Here is an 18,342-nt window from a genome sequence, read left to right on the forward strand (position 1 = left end):
AATAGGCTATTGATATACCAGCTGATGTATCTACCTTAGATCAGGTTATTGATAAACATATTGCTGATACATCTAATTTGATCAGGCTATTGATAAATTACCTGGTATATCTCACATAGCTCAGGTTATTGATAAACATATTACTGGTACACCTACCTTAGATCAGGTTTTAACAGTTTTAATTATGGATTTTTTTGAGAAATTATTATTTTTTTTAAATACATGGTTTTATTTCTACACTTGATGGCCTGTATGCTAAGACATAACATGATGAGTGTCAATACACTGTTCAACACCCGACCCAATCCATTGTAGTACTTAGTTTTGAATGGATATTTTGGTTATATGACTTGACGCAACGTTCCCAGAACCACCGCTAGGTGGCAGCACACGACGAAAGCTTTGATGGAACACCTTAATTACTTTCATATGGAAAAACCAGGTAATGCTCTGAGATGCCCAAGATATCTATGATGTAGCCACAATTTTGACATTGTAGTGCATGGAATGCCTTAGAATGGTTTCAAAAGGGTTGGAAATGCTGATAAATATACAAAACAGCATCTAGATCTGGGCCAAAAAAGTGCATTTAATCGACAGATCTAATAGACCGGTGACGTCTGCATGACGTCACGGGTCTATACATGTACAGGTAGCCGGGTATAGCCCCCTTCATCTGGCCAGACGCCACCAACGGCATCTATCTCTAGTTCCGAAAAACTCTGGGTAAGCCTCCCTCAACTCACAGGAAATCATGTGAAATCAGAATCACCTTCCCAGGAAAATAAACACTTTTCGAGCCCTGGTAACTGCCTGGTTGTGATACACAAAGTACATATCAAAGCACATATATTTCAGAAAAAGAGGATTATTTTCTCCATACTATTGCCTGTGGACTTTTATCAATCCCCAATTACTTAGCCTATAGATTATATCGTTATGAATTCGGCAGAGTGACGAATCAAGAATTTTGAGCAAATTGAGTTTTTGTATGCTTATGATTATGATTCAGGTTATCTTTTATTTCCACCAAAACTTTTTGGTAAATCTTACTCACCGACGTAGTTATTGAAATTTTGAATTGGACGAATCGTGCCTAAGTGCGATAAATGAATTTGGCAGAGAGACGAATCGTATACTTAGCTGTACAAGTCATGTTGATCTATAGTATTGTATAGCGGGAAACCCGGAATTTTCTATATTACATGTCCTATACTAATGTATTTGATACCAACTTATAGCTGTAGGTTTCTTCTATCCAGTGATATCAAAATAAGTACAAACATTCCTCACATGATATTGCCGTGGTTTAATAATGTGAGTGCGCGCCCGTGAAATTGGAAAATCACGGAAAATCATACGCAAAATATAAGCCAATATTGTTATTTTTGCTTTAAAATCCTCGAGTTTTTACTAAATATTACAGGGTTGACTATTTATAACTTACATAGCAAGTTAAGTCTACATAGCCTTAGGATAACCAGTAATTTCTACAAAAAGGCCTAAATCAAGAATGCGTGCTATGGTTTACACGTAGTTGAATGCGTATTCGACCTCTCTCTACGCAGTGGTAGAGACATTTTGGATACATCATAAAGCCGAATAGCTGTTAAAACGTGTTTTGTGGGATATATCGATTATTTCAGAACATGCAAGTATTGCCAAAATTCGTGTACATTCACTTCTATAATATACATTTCAAATGAGTGCTCACGAATGTTTCCAATTTTTAGAAGAACCAATGGAATGGTACAAAGATTTTCAAACGCCGTTTACTCAGAACAGCAATTTTGCGTATTCGGCACTCTGCCGTGTTCATAACGATATGTGTATCACTTGTTGAGATGAAATTTGACAAAATAGTGCACACAACATACTGAGATGTTGATGGGTCTAATGTACGAGTTCCAAGGGGTGTGTGCAATAGACGCCCAATAGACACATCAACTTCTCAGTACATAATAGGTGCAAATTACACTGTTATATTTCTCAGAATTACAATAATACTATTTATCTACAGATCACATGACAAAGTTTATATTCTACAAGAGTATATATGATACAAAAGCAAATATGATGCCATTTTAAAGGTTATTTTCTAATCCTTACAGTTACACCAAAATCTCAAAATAGGCTTTCCATTTAAAATACATGTCCTCTGTGGAAGATATAACCTTGATGTTCCACACAGGGAGTGTGAATTTCAAATGGGTTACCTGAATGGGTGGTTCCATTTGAAATCTACACCCCTGTGTGTAAGATTAAGGTCAAGTCTTCTACAGGGGGTGTATGGGTTTCATTTGGAATAGCCTAAAATAAAATGTTGACATGTTCCAGGTTGTGTGGGAACAGATCGCATATTATGTTAAAGGGGCATAGTCCAATTTTTATATGTTCTGTTTTCTAACTTACATTGAGGCCTATGTTGTATTGCTCCAGAGGTTTTGATATGAGAAGCAAAAATGAGTATAACAATGTGCCAACAGGAAGAGTACATACTACCAGTTGTAGTACATAACACAATTCACCACATTTTGGTCACACCATTAAAGCAAAACATATCTCGGGCATTAAATTTTACTAAAGTAATATGAGACAAATAGAGGTTTGATTTGTTCAGGTTTTGACAACCCTGGATAACCCAAGATGAAGCTGATTTCCATTGGAGTCTATTTGAACACCGGGACGGGTTGGGAACAGTCAGGATTTAACACCCTACTCTTTTCAAAACTGGCTGCGAGATACATGTATAGGTATGGCTCTCTGTACACGGGAACGACAGCTTAATGTTCCCTCCAAAAGGACGGAGTACTTTCATGATTCATTTACCCCATTCTAAATGAACCATGGGGAGAGCAGAAGTCTGAATTTAATCTACAGATGTTACAAATTAATTTCAGACATATTTTCTAGCAAATCTACACCACTGGGAATTGAACCTGGGACCTCATGCACTAAAGGCAAGTACTCTAACCATTAGGCAACGCTCTCCCGTTTCTCCTAATACCAAAATCTTGGTTTTGATGAAGAAAATGTGGGATGATGCTGTTGATCCCGTCACACCCCTTTAAGTTCTGTCAATTTTGTAAATTATGTATCTCATACATAATACTTCAAAATTTTACAAGCTGCGAAAATACTATATATAGTTACCCTGAGGAATCAAGCTCTGTTACAGGTACTTCTGTAAAGCAAGTTCCATGCAATACTAATTTCATTCCTGAATAAGGCCAGAAATATAAAATTATACGTCATAGAGCTTGCCGCACATGCCTTGAAGAAATAAGCCAACATAATTTTGTTTTCCACAATTGGTTGGTTTTTTATTTTTGTAACAAAAATATTGGTAAAAGAATGTATTAGAGTTTAAAGGGTCACCTTTTTAGAAGTATGGGCCCTCCAAATTAAATCCTGCATACAAGTCTAAGTCTGGCAAATCAACATTGTCAGGCATCTCTAGTATTACTATAATACAGACTGCATAAGAATTAAGGTACCATTTATTGTTCACCCCTGTATATGTTAAACAACAACAAATGTGTCAAAATTAAAAGCAACAGCCAGTGCCTGTTAGCTAGCCTACAAATCAATAGGACGTGCAACAGAGAAAACTGTAACTTTTGAATTTGCATCTTTTTTGGTTTGTGGATCAGTGTGTCTTTATTTAGAATTAACAAACAAGGTCTTAAATCAAGGCCTGCAACCGGGGTGCTGGGGGAGATGCCCGCTTAAATCCACGCTAAAAGATGCAGCTATTGGCTACTTGCTCTAATTATGCCATATCTGTCTTCGTTTATGATATACAGGGGTATAAAATAACTGGTACCTTAAGGTTTGTATAATGATAGATAGATATCCTTACTTATGGAAAATAGCCACTTTTGATGTGCAATTAAGCAATTTGAATCCTTTTACTCATGGCAATCATGCCCTCTGATCGACAAGGTTAACAAGTCTGAAACCTTACAAGATCAAAGCAGCTTTAATATATGCATGGTTTAAAATAAAAGCTTGCAGCCATATGTAGCATATCATTTTGTATTTGTATGGTCATAGAACTGAAGAGTTTTAGGGCCACTACAGACTCCGAGTACTCGACATACAATATTGGATGTAACATGTCACCATTATTTAGTATATTCCCATTCTATATCAATATATGGTCACAAAACCTGTTGTAATTGCAATTTGGAGCTTCAGAGACTCAAAACCTTTATACATTGGCTAAATTGAAAGGAAACTACATCAAATTACTAAGATGGCCTGACACTGGCTAAAATAGCCCAATCTTAGGCAACTCGCGCTACACTAGCGGCAAGTGATCACCAATTAGCCCAATTGTGTGCATAAGGCACAGCGCTGGCAACACTGATCAAAATGGGGATCAAAAACATTTCAGACCATAAAAGGGGATAAAAAAATCCACAGTTTTTCAGGGGGATCTAAAAAATTTTAATTCCAACTTTTTCCGAGTATTTATGAACACTCCCTAAGACAGAGCAAAAATATATACCAGAGGGTATTAATGTACACAACGTTCCAGGTGGACTCTTAGGCATTTGACTAGTGTGAGGTCAACCAGAGAAAAATCTTATGCTACAATGAATAACAAAATAAAGTACAATTTAATACACAACAACAACAACCCTGACCTTGGTATAAAATATAATAATAAATAAATATTTGTGATGCGATCAAGCAAAATCAGTTGAAATTTGGAAATATTGATTTTGAGATATAGTCAGACAAAGGAAGTAAATTGTTTCCTAATCTTTGGAACTGATTGTTCAATTTCAATGGGGGTTTCTGCAAAATGCAGCTTTGTAAATGCTTTTACTATCCTATAAGAAACTGAAAATTTAATATTTCCGAGTTCCGACTGATTTTGCATGATCGCATCACATATATGCAGCTATATATTTTTGACATGTCTATTTCTTTCACTCTCTGTATGAGGTGGATTTTTTATTATTTTTTAACAGAATGGAAAAATTTATATTTTTCACTTGTTGGTCTCGGACGAAAAGGTGTGAAAAAAGTGAGATAAGTACATGCCACTCAAGTATGACAATAGGGATGGGTGATAACTCTTTTTTATTATTATTATTATAAAATGTATTTTTAAACATGGAAGGTACTAACAAAATATCAGGAATAAGTAGAATTAAGTGGAGGTGATGATGGTCCTGGCTCCCACAACAACAGTTAGTAAATAACAAAGGTTTGTCAAGAATTTGCAAATAAGGTGATTGATATCCATGTACAAATAACATGACAAAAACTATACAGCAGATGAGGTGATGATACTCTGTCACCCTAACAAGTTAGTCCAGCAGAATATGAAAATAAGGTTATTATTATTCATAAGCAAATGTAAGTATATAAAATGTTGGAATCACATGATCCCCTACATGTACATATAATTTGAGGGCTAAGAGCCAGAACCGTTTATGTCCACAATCCCATGTAATGCACAAACCCCTGTCAACACCTTGTAGATATATAATAGTGGTCCCTCGTCCTTACTCAGATGATTAGTACATGTGACTCAAGCATGACAAGTGTGACATGTCACGTGTACACCCCTGTCACCTACCTGTCTATGTTGTATCCAGTTACATATCCACACCAATAGCAAGATGCACCACACCCCAGTCAACACCTTGTAGATATACAATAGTAGTCCCTCATCCTTACTCAGATGATTAGTACACGTGACTCAAGCATGACAAGTGTGACATGTCACATGTACACCCCTATCACCTACCTGTCTATATTGTATCCAGTTACATATCCACACCAATAGCAAGATGCACCACACCCCAGTCAACACCTTGTAGATATACAATAGTGGTCCCTCATCCTTACTCAGATGATTAGTACATGTGACTCAAGCATGACAAGTGTGACATGTCACGTGTAAACCCCTGTCACCTACCTGTCTATATTGTATCCAGTTACATATCCACACCAATAGCAAGATGCACCACACCCCAGTCAACACCTTGTAGATATACAATAGTAGTCCCTCATCCTTACTCAGATGATTAGTACACGTGACTCAAGCATGACAAGTGTGACATGTCACATGTAAACCCCTGTCACCTACCTGTCTATATTGTATCCAGTTACATATCCACACCAATAGCAAGATGCACCACACCCTAGTCAACACCTTGTAGATATACAATAGTGGTCCCTCATCCTTACTCAGATGATTAGTACATGTGACTCAAGCATGACAAGTGTGACATGTCACGTGTACACCCCTATGACCTACCTGTCTATATTGTATCCAGTTACATATCCACACCAATAGCAAGATGCACCACACCCCAGTCAACACCTTGTAGATATACAATAGTAGTCCCTCATTCGTGCTCTGATGATTAGTACACATGACTCAAGCATGACAAGTGTGACATGTCACGTGTACACCCCTATGACCTACCTGTCTATGTTGTATCCAGTTACATATCCACACCAATAGCAAGATACACCACACCCCAGTCAACACCTTGTAGATATACAATAGTGGTCCCTCATCCTTACTCAGATGATTAGTACATGTGACTCAAGCATGACAAGTGTGACATGTCACGTGTACACCCCTGTCACCTACCTGTCTATGTTGTATCCAGTTACATATCCATACCAATAGCAAGATGCACCACACCCCAGTCAACACCTTGTAGATATACAATAGTGGTCCCTCATCCTTACTCAGATGATTAGTACATGTGACTCAAGCATGACAAGTGTGACATGTCACGTGTATACCCCTGTCACCTACCTGTCTATGTTGTATCCAGTTACATATCCACACCAATAGCAAGATGCACCACACCCCAGTCAACACCTTGTAGATATACAATAGTGGTCCCTCATCATTACTCAGATGATTAGTACACATGACTCAAGCATGACAAGTGTGACATGTCATGTGTACACCCCTGTCACCTACCTGTCTATGTTGTATCCACAGTTACATATCCACACCAATAGCAAGATGCACCACACCCCAGTCAACACCTTGTAGATATACAATAGTGGTCCCTCATCCTTACTCAGATGATTAGTACATGTGACTCAAGCATGACAAATGTGACATGTCACGTGTACACCCCTGTCACCTACCTGTCTATGTTGTATCCAGTTACATATCCACACCAATAGCAAGATGCACCACACCCCAGTCAACACCTTGTAGATATACAGCAGTGGTCCCTCGTCTTTGCTCAGATGGTTGTTACCAAAGTTCAGTAGTGTGAAGTTACTCTGTGTTAAGAGAGAAGTAGTCCAATTAAAGAAGGAATCCATAAACATGATGACGAAATATGATTTAATTAACTCACTTTCATATCATAATGTGAGAATAAAAATCCAACACTTTGAGTACAAGAGTATGTAATATGACGAATACAACGCACTATAAAGCTATTAATAAACTGTAAAAGCGGCATTTTTCATGTGTGCCATATTTTTGTGTATGCCTTTTTTCGTGCTTTGCCGACTTTGAATTCCTTTGCTCATTCTTAAATTTGTGATTTTAACCTATGCATAAAAGAACATATTTGCATGTTTTTATTTTCGCAGCAGCTGAGTTGAGTGTGAACTGTGTGAAAATTAATGCTCCGCAAAAATTTCCACTACTATAATATACTGTTAAGAACACAGAGCTACGCCCAGTAGCACTCGACTTGGTAAAACTAAAATCAATTTCATAAACAATTGAGACTTGTTATATAGTCACAAAATGAATGGAAAGTCGCCAGGGAAGAAAAGAAGATAATGGTTCATTGTACGTGTCGGAAAACAATACAAAACAAAAGAATTCAACAATGATATGTTGACTTTTGAAGACCAAGTGAGGGAACAACAAGTTAGATACCATTTTATAGCTTATGACCCATGCAGAGAACATAAATCTAGACATGACTCAAAATAAGAATTTGCAACTTTCCTCTCATTTTAGGGAACAGGTCTCAATTTAATCTAGAATTCTTTTTTTTTTTTTGTATTCACAAAGATGACATATTATCACACAGGTTGTTGTCATAAAAATACTTATCATTTATAAGATGAAACAAAAAAAGAACAAATTTCTTGCTACTTTAATTATTTCCAGCTGCTGGAAATGAGCTTTTTGAGGTAATGAAAAAGAGGTTTATGAAAATAATAGTGTTTAGCAGTGTATATTTTTAGCTTTTAATACCTTGGAAAACACTTACAAATTTTGTAAAATTCCTTGGTAACTGTCTGCAGTGTGCTAGAATTATATATTATACTACGTACGTTTTTCAGTTATGAAATAACAGATTTTTTTTAATCCTAGTAAAATACATGTCCCATGGATATACATGTATAATAGACCAGTATGATTATTTTAGGAGACTACTAAAAATAAGGAGCTCTGTCTGTCTATCCAGCTCTGCTTTTCGTCACGCTTTGATATGAGACAAAACCTTTGCAGGTTGCTCGGTGCAACAGTTGTACCGTTTGAGAGGACATTACATGTAATTTGTTGGTAGGACCCCCAGGAGGCCAACCCGAGACAGTAGGGCACTCCCACTTTGGAGGTGACGCGTATGTACTATGTATGGGAGGTGACCCCTTTTTTAATATCACTGTAACCCAAAGACCCCATATTTGTTTTCAAATACATGCTCTGTCACCCAAAGACCCCTTCTATTTGATCTGCCAACCAAAGACCCCTATTGTTCAATTAATTTTGAACAGCCATTGACTTTTATAACTACTTTTGTTACAAAAATGTATTATTTAAAAAAAAAATCCATTTGAAGCCATTTAGTACTAGAAATTTGATGTTCTGTGCTTTTGTGGAACTTTTTTGGCCCAAATGGTCTATCTCTCGTCCAATATTGTTAACATTTTGCTCTCACGCCAAAAATCATGCTCTCACATACGCTTGTTCAGATCTTTTACACTGCCCAATGTTTATGGTGTAATAAAACAGAAATTGAATTACATCATCATCAGCAAGTCATTCGCTGAATAAGCTGCATACCATCGTCGGGACCATCGTGTGACGAAGGTGTGACCTAGTTGTTTTACACAATGATCAAGACAAGTGGACCAGTGCAAAAGGGCTTTGCAATACTGTGGAATATATTAGGATTTGAGCCAGGTATATTTAAAGGAATGATGAATATTTGTCATAAAAAAGGAAGTATTCTTAAGGAGCAAGAGACAAAAAGAATCATTGAACTAAAAAGGCATATAAAATAATATTCAAAAGTACATCAACAAAGTGAAATGTATGTGTCATTGGCTTAGGAAGATTTTCAACATTATTATTATTATTATGTACTTTAATATAATCAGGAAAGAAGAACACACTGTGCTTGGACTGTTTAGTCTATTTCTTCTTTCCTGGATTGTCATTTAAATTGCTTTTAATGGTTTTTTTTTCATGTTTGTAATTTATGGCAATTGAAATAAATATTATTATTATTATTATTATTATAACATGAGGGGAGCCTGACCAAGCAAAAAATTTTGGTGACCCATTCTGGGGGTTGTCCGAAGGGGGTCTCCCCACTCGGTGTCAGGAAATTTTATGAAAAATAGGTAAGAAACACACATTTTGCCGGTATCTGGTGACATTTTTTTTTCTTCATCTGGAATTACTGGAATTACTGAATTACCCACACCAAAATTATTGAGGGGACTGACTCCCCGGTTCCTAAGCCTTTGTGTGTAGTGAACAAAACTATAGAAACCATGCATGATATGGAGCATCTTAACGTTTCTGCACCCATAAGGAATGTCTTTAGAGAAAATGAATCTACGGAAGTATTTTATTGAAATAAAAAAGATGCATGTATACTTTTTTAGTGAATCTGCACAATTGATATTTATTTTTAGATAATGCATAACTTTTTCCCTTAGTATTCAATATACTTTAATTGCTTTCTAGACGACCTGCCAATCATAAGTCATACAAGATTTTTGATTTCAATAAGGGAGCGGTCATTATTTACATCAGGAGGAATGTTTTGGCATCTTTTTTCAGATCCCCCTGCAAGATGATATCGCTCATTCTACAAAATCCGGTGCCAATAGCCTTTTTTCCATTCTTTGGTCCACAAACACTTTGTCGAGCATTTAGGGCATCAAATATGTTGTTTTTTTCTGGTAGAACTCAACGAGATCTACACGGACAGATATAGTTTTCCATACTTTAAATGCTTTCTTCAGCCTGATTAACCCTTGCAAAGGCTCAAAAATCGCTAAAAATGCGTTTCCACTGCTCAAGTGTCACATCTAACCCTGAATATTTTCTTTGAATAAATGCAATTTCTTTACATATTTGTTGCTTTTTAATTAGATAACGCACCATCATATTGTTTATCAACATTATTTTGTAGTGATTAAAACGTCTTTGTGTAATTCTAAAATAAATTGCACTTTCCACCAAAACGCTGTGAGCTACGTTACCCCTTTTTAACACACGTTATTGGAAAGAAGTAAAACAGAGGTATCAATGTAATTTGCGGTTTTTGAAAGGAAACACTCATAGGTTTTTAAAAATCACAGTGAAAATCGTGATGCTGTAGCATTTTTGGCATAGAAATGTTGTCAACATTGAAATTTCGACCGACCATGTTAAGATTGGTGAGCTACGTTACCAGGATTCTATAGTATGCACTTATATTACATGTACTTCCTAATAATATGTGAAAGCTGCCAGTGGTCGAACCCCATTTATATTAGAATTAACCGACATAACGTTCTAACGTTCGCAAATCACATCAAAAACATTAAAAACCTGTGAACTATGTTACTGTGAGCTACGTTACACACTCATTTACGCATCTTTAAAACTTCTATGAAATGGTGAATTCGGGTTTACATTTCACTCAAGTGATCTTTAGTTTGCTTTTTATGACCTTGGATTGAGTAAAACCAGCCCATTTTGTAGCCGGTAACGTAGCTCACATTACATTGAGTTTTAGTGTTAAAAAACATCATGACCTCCTGAAAGAAAAATATGCAAGTGGTGTTGGCAATCTTCTACATATGAGAGTAGTGATATATTTACTCTTAAAAAACACAAAAAGCAGGTCTTTTTGAACAACTTTTATTTTTTCAATTTTTACAGTGGATTGGCACCCGATTTTGTAGAATTAGCAATATGTAAAAAAATTCTTAAACACTTGCGAATGTTCCTGCAATCTTATTGGTTCTTACCCAGTTTTACCCGTGTGATATGTGTATGTTATCACACGAGTTGGGCGCAGCCCATCGAGTGTGATAACTCACTTATACATTGTTACAAACGATATCAACTTGTACCCCAGCGTTATCATACAGGTGGTCTGACAGTTCTGTGTGTTCCCTGTCCTGTGATGACCTCAGTATGTTTGTAAACATAGATTGACAACATAAAGCAACAGGTGTTGGCCAGACAGTGGTCTGGACAGTAATTAGAAAAACAAGCTTTAATAGTAATAGCTGTCTCATGTCTTTTGACCTCTGCTTCCTTTATCAAGTATTTAATAGTAGGCCTACATTGTAATTGAAAATCCAACACAGGGCAGCTATTACTTGTTATTAATAAATGGATGTAGAGTAACATGAGTTCAGTAGGTTATCAACTTGACAGGTGGTCTGATAACACACTTATTGGTGTTATATTCACAGGTGGTCTGACAGTTCTGTGTGTTCACTGTTGTGTGCTCCCAAGGATTCTCATTGCTGGAGTGGATGGTATGATATCAGATATATTCCCTCCACTTTCAGCACATTCTTTGAGTGAATTTCCTCCGTTCATATCACAGAACACCGCATACCAATGTATAAGAAACGATATCACATGGGTCAGCGCGTCTGTGTCGCTATTTGGACCAATCGGAGGCGCACAGCAACAACGGGACTGATCGATTTTAAGCCCTAGGTAATTCCATGTAAAATGTAGGATTTAATTTGATTAAAACTTGTATATTATTTTTATTTGAATTGAAGTGTTTAAGAATGAGAATAAAGGTATTGTTTTTAGCCGCTGCCGTGCATCTATCGTCTCATATAACACGGACGAGATCATTATTTTTATGGCGTAAAACAACTCGGCCGCCTCGTTGTTTTACTTAAAATAATGATGTCGCCCGTGTTATATGAGACGATAGATACACTCCAGCTGCTAAAAACAATACCTTTATTCTCTAATTCATATTCCCCCTCAATCTTAAAAATGTCTTTGTTTTCATTATTTCCAGGAAATTATTTCATGTTCCCCCATTGTTTCAGTGTCCTCCCCCATTCCATATTTCCCCTGGCATAAATAATGTCCACTCCATATGTATCAATATTATTTATATCAGCCTTTTGAGTGGAGCGGTATTGCAAAAGTGTCCCAGATCATCCCAGATGACTAGAATATGTATCAAAAATTACATATTACATTGCACATTTAGTTCAAATCAGTCCAATTTATTTTATTTTTACAAAGTCAGTCTGATAAGGCAAAAAAAACAAGTTTGTTTCCTGTAGCGCGAGCATTACATTTTTGATAGCTTATTTTGCCTGGTATTCTAATTTTTTTTTTTTTTTTTTCAAAGAAAAAAAACCAAAAAAAACCGGAAAAATCACAAAAAATAATATGAAACTCTACTGGAGTCAACATTTACACATTACACAACAAACAAGCGTAGTGAAAAACTACTGGAGAAAATATCACACATTTTTAATACCTTTTTTAATCTGCAGGTTGAAAGGGAATCAATATAGATATTCTTGAATATGCAGAAATATGATTTTGTGTGTGTTTGTTTGACGACATGGATCTAAAAAAAACGCATTTCGCATTTGACTTTTTTGACCGGCTACAGGAAACAAACATGGTGTGGTTTTTTTGCCTTATAAAAAATAATTTAAATGGATTAAATGTGATACAAATATATTGCAATAGTTAGAAAAATATTGCACTCGGTATTTGACTCTGACATACACACTCAAAGGCATTCAATATTAATTATATAAATACTCAGGGTGTCCAAAAAAGTAGGACCTAGTGACAAATGCAGTGAACACTATCAAAATGTTTTAAACAAGAAATTTGTTTTTTTAATTTTCAATTTTTTTTTGATCTTTCGATAGGTACTTGATCAGTGTATCTTTATATGCTCAGAGCATTTCCTAATTGCCAGTAAATGCCTCATGGCCCACTTTAAACAGATGTAAGTTATATCGATGCTAATTAGGGGAGGGGTACTTATAATACATGTAGGTTGAATAAAGCACATTGTACAAGGAACATAAAATCGTTAAAGTCCCTGCTCTAATAAATATTGCTTTGTAGAAATTGCTTGAATCGCATGTATTCAAATGTCATGGTCAGGGCAATTAAATAATTGGCAAATCAATAAACAGGTTGCCAAGTCCGTAATTTGGTAGCCCAATTAGTCGACTCTGAGCTATAGCGACTTAAAAATGGCCACCCGGATTCTGCAACAATTGTGTGATTTGACTTCAGAGCTTTAAAAAATATTAATTTTTACCCCATTTCAATAAAATTTTGCTATATAAATGCAAGAAATCATGATTTTTTGCATCAAATTCAAGGAAAATAATTTTGTCTTGAAATGTCGATATATTTTGGGTGACTTCTGTGGTTTGTTTGTGCGACATCTGAAGAGTTGCGCACTGAATGGACTGATATTGTTTTGCAACCCTGACATCAATATTCCCAATGATCGGGATGAAATGTTTGGTTTATACAGCCCAGAGATTTTTCAGATTACTGCAGGCTTCATTGGGCTATTCCATTTAAAATCCATACTACCCCTGTGGAAGATTTAACTAAAGTCTTCCACAGAGGGAGTATGAGTTTTGAATCAAATAGACAATTGGGTAACTTCCATTTGAAATACTCATGCACTCCAGTTGTGGAAGATATAGGTAAAGCCATAATACAGGGGGAGTATGGGTTTCAAAATGATTAACTCTGACCAATTACATTTGAAACACATACTCCCCCTGTGAACGATATTTCCAAAATCTTCCACAGGGGTAGTGTGGATTTTAACTGAATAGCCCATTGGTTGTATCCATAAAAAGATATCCTTGCAGTGCACAGTAAACATTCAAATTGTCAATTGATATCAATTTATGTACATTGTATATGAAATGTAATCAGATAAATGGTCAGAACTGCTTTTTTATGATTACTATGTTTAGAGTGCTTTAAAACCCTGAGCACTACCTGTCGATCTACCATTGCCTCTGATTGGTCAATTACATGATATCTTCATTTTTATCACCAATCAGAATGGAGCTTTGCAAATAATTCACCTAATTTTTTTGCATGGTAAAATTATTCTAACAATGTTGCTGATTGGTCCAATTGATAATGAAAACTTCTTTATGGCCAATAGGCAGGCAATTCTCATGGGGTTAGTACCTCATTGATGTTGATATTGACTTTACGGTGTGTGTAATTTATTTACAATGAATAAAACAATCTCTGTAAGGTGCAATATTTCATTTTTTTAATGTTTTTTATTATGTTTTATCGATAATTTAATTTCTCTTTTTCTTTATATCAAGGCGAATCTAGGCATTAATAGCAGTTATCTGATTAGACAAGTTGGGACTAGATAGCTAGTATTAACCTCCTGCTTGAAGCTCGACAAATCCTGATTTGAAGCTACATGCAGTGGCAGGGGCGGCAAAATCGACCAATGTTGTGCAAAATTGCCGCAACAAGCGGAAATTTACGTAATTTGAGGGTTTTTGCCTCAAAACTGGGGAGGCAAACTGGGGGAGAAAATTATGGGGGGCTACATGTGCTGGCAGGGCATTTAAAATGCCTGAAGAGTCTGGGAGAAATGATCTTGTGTGGCAGACCGAATCAGTGGCTATGTAGCCAGCAATTTTTTCGGAGCGTGGGCAAGCAGGATGCGAGACAACTTTTAAGGGAGCTAAGTTTGACAAAAATGGTAAAAAAAATACAAAAAAAGCCTAAAAACCTTAAATATCAGGCCAGCCAGCATGGGGTGGGGTGGCAGCAAGACTTCTCACAGGGGAAAGCTTCCCCCTTTTGCCCCCCCTGGTTATGCCACTGGACCAAGTTGCACGTCAGAATTTTCATTTTAACTGGCTTTTTCAATAATATTTGAGTTAATGCATGTTATAGTGTGGTACAAAGTTCAGTAGTGAATTAGGTGTGTATTTCACAGTATTATAGTGTGGTACAGAGTGCAGTATCGTACCAGCAGTGGCGGTGCCACGGGGGGGGCAAATGCCCCTCAGTCAGAACTCTTCCCCCGTTGCCCCCCCCCCCCAGTAAAAACCCAAAATTATGAAAATTTCCACTTTTTGCGGCAATTTTCCGCAAAATTTGCTGATTTTGCCCCCTCCTGAAATTCACATTGCCCCCTCAACCCCTCCCCCCCCCCCCGAAAAAATTCCTGGTGCCGCCACTGTGTACCAGGCATGTAAAGGTTATTGCCCAAAGCCTACAGTATGCGTACAAGAGTGGTTTGTCGTTACGCTTGAGGCTCAACAACAAAAATGCATTGGCAGGGTAAAACACAGTACTGGTATGTACAGTGTAGGCCTAAGTAAAAGGAGTGTTCTGTGTTATGTAAGAGATAGAACACACAAGGGCCAGTCACTGAGGTCAAATACAACACAACATGTTTTTGTCTTAATTCAAAAACATTTCGGCAATCTTGTCTTATACCATCTGTGACAGCAAAATATACACAAATGTTACGATAAACTCTGAAACTGTATACAGCAAATCTCAACCAGTACTGAAAGTTGGCCACTACTGGTCCAATCATAGATTCTTATATGATCCAATGTGGTGTGGCACTTATGACTTTGGCCAGTTCTGGCCAGACTTACATGTTATCAAGTGCTGGTGCTCACTTTAGGCCAAATGAAAAAAATAACATGTATATCATCCGGACTTTCTCAAAATTTGGTGAGGAAGGCCCTAATTATTTGTTAATTTGTTACAAACTTACTATTCATTCCTGTGTAACATTGCAGTTGCAAAGGCTTTGTCAACACATCATAAAAAAAAAGCCCCTAATATTTTTGTCTTTTCTCCAAAGCCCTACACCTAGTTTGAAGAAAGTGTTTGCAATGTGTTTATAAATGATATTATGATAACCAAGAACTTCCTAACATGTCTTTTCATCACAACAATTTTAGAAACAAAGTATTAAAGGGAGCAAATAAGAAAAATAAGAAACATATTTGAAAAACTCCAAAAATCTGCGAGGGCTGGGACGATATGTATGTTAGTTCTTTTAGCTGGCCTTATCTTTAACCGGCTTGATGTGACCCATTGCAAAGGAACTACTCACTGACCTGCTACCATGAAATGAATGTTAAGTCGTAAGTTGATAGTTTTGAGATATCCTGGCTGCTGCGTTGAAGTTCTTTGTTTCACACACACCTGTTCAAGCCAAGAGTTTGTCTATATATATCCTTTATGGATAAGGGCATAATGGGCCATTCATGAAGGACATGCTATAAACTGGCTTGAACAAGAGCCTGGCAAACAAAGAACATCAACTCAGCAGCAAGGATGTTTCTAAACTACCAAACCAACTTGCAACTGCTCATTTTGTGGTAGTAAGTTAAAGTGTCACTTTGGCTGGACCATACAAAAGCCTTTTCGTCTGGCCCATTCTGTACCACCATATGTTGCCCAGCATTGACCCAGTACTGTGCTACATCAGCGAAGTTCCCAAAGTATGATGTCACATCTGGTGTAATACGAGGTTGCACATGTATGGGTGTCGACTGCAGACGACAAGTTTTTTTTTTAATTCAAAAATTTCAGAATTCTAAATTTTCATGACCATATTTGGAAGCAGCATGAAAAATGCAACAACTGAGTACAAACAAGTCTAGTATTGGTTCTGTGATTCTTGAGATAGCTTTTGATATTTTGGGAAAATATATCAAAACTTGGGCCTTTTTATGTTGAAGTCTATGGCCAACATGCAGAGCCTATATTTCTCTCTTTCTCACTCACCTTACAATTGAAGGGCACGTCTACAAACTTATTTGAAGAATTCCCATCGTTAGTTCCTGGACACTGCAGCATGTAGAACTCAAAGAATTTATTTGTGGACTCTTCAAAGTTATACTGAGTGCGCCAATACGATTCATTTGTTGATGAATACATTAAGTTGATGGGGAATGAATTGCACAGGGCTCGTGGTCCATTGGATTGCTTATGGTCGCAAGCCTGACTGTAAGGCTCATTAGAGCTCATGACCTGTTAGGGAGAAAAATAAAAATATAGTAAGTTGATGGGAAATGAATTGCACAGGGCTTGTGGTGTACTGGATTGCTTAAGGTCGCAAGCCCTAGTGTAAAGGTTCATACTCTGCCACAATTGCTTTGCTTTGCGTTGCCGCACTGCATCATACTGCAAAATACTGTATTGCGGTTTCGCAATAAAGTTAAAACATTTTAACTTGGAAATGCGATGAGTTGTGGTGAGTTGCGACAAAAAGTAATCAATATATCGGCAACGCACCGCACCACAAAGTAATTGCAGCGTACTGCAGGCCCGTATGCAGGGGGGTGGGGGTGCGGAAAAGTGTACAAAAAGTCCCAAAATGTCAGAATTTGCAAGCGTAGCGAGCAAAAAAAATGGGGGTTTTTACGCTTTTTTGGACAAAAAAGGTCCAAATTTGGTCCACTTTTCACAAAATTGCCCCCCCCTTGGAAAAAGGTCCACCTTTTCAAAATCAGCACCCCCCCCCCCAATGAAATCCTGCGTACGGGCCTGCAGCGTAGTATGAACGGACCTTAAGGCTCATTAGAGCTCATAACCTGTCAGGGAGAAAAATAACAAGCAAGTCCTTCTTCGACTACAACTGCATATGTAGATGTGTTATGCTTGTAATGATGATGGAAAAACTTACTGTTCGTATGGTGTCGGACTTGTACAAATTTTCTAGCACAACTTTGGTTTGTGCTATAGAGCAACCTCCTATCATAACTGAATCGTGGCTCTGATATTCTGATATTCGAAAACAAACACAGTCAAAATATCAATTTGACACAACTGCATAAGTCTCTGTTGCCCAGATACTGTGTGAAATTCCAACACTTTTTTTTACAACACAGTTTCTCAGTTGTCAATCCTGGACATTAACTGACTGTGGAAGTAGTCAAGTAAAATGCTTTTAATACTGTAAAAAAATAACCTTAATAATCATAATAATAATAATATGGCTGGATGAGGTACCAAAATATGCAGAACAAAATTTTCAATCTATCAACCACTTTATTTTGTAATTTAATTAGTGTCTTTTAACCGCATGAGAACTACCTGCCGATTGGCCA

General features: G+C 36.9%; 1 protein-coding gene across 1 annotated transcript in view; it reads right to left on the reverse strand.

Annotated features, from left to right (window-relative positions):
- The window catches only part of LOC140162097 (uncharacterized), a 40,534-nt gene that overhangs the window by 16,610 nt on the left and 5,582 nt on the right, over positions 1–18,342 (reverse strand). The window contains exons 3-4 of the mRNA XM_072185381.1: positions 17,018–17,263; positions 7,138–7,278 (exon numbers count right to left, since the gene is read on the reverse strand). Coding sequence (XP_072041482.1) covers positions 7,138–7,278; positions 17,018–17,263 — 387 coding nt within the window. The remainder of the gene's footprint in view (positions 1–7,137; positions 7,279–17,017; positions 17,264–18,342) is intronic.

This window comes from Amphiura filiformis, chromosome 10 (genome assembly GCF_039555335.1).
Source record: "Amphiura filiformis chromosome 10, Afil_fr2py, whole genome shotgun sequence".
NCBI classification, from domain to species: Eukaryota; Metazoa; Echinodermata; class Ophiuroidea; order Amphilepidida; family Amphiuridae; genus Amphiura; species Amphiura filiformis.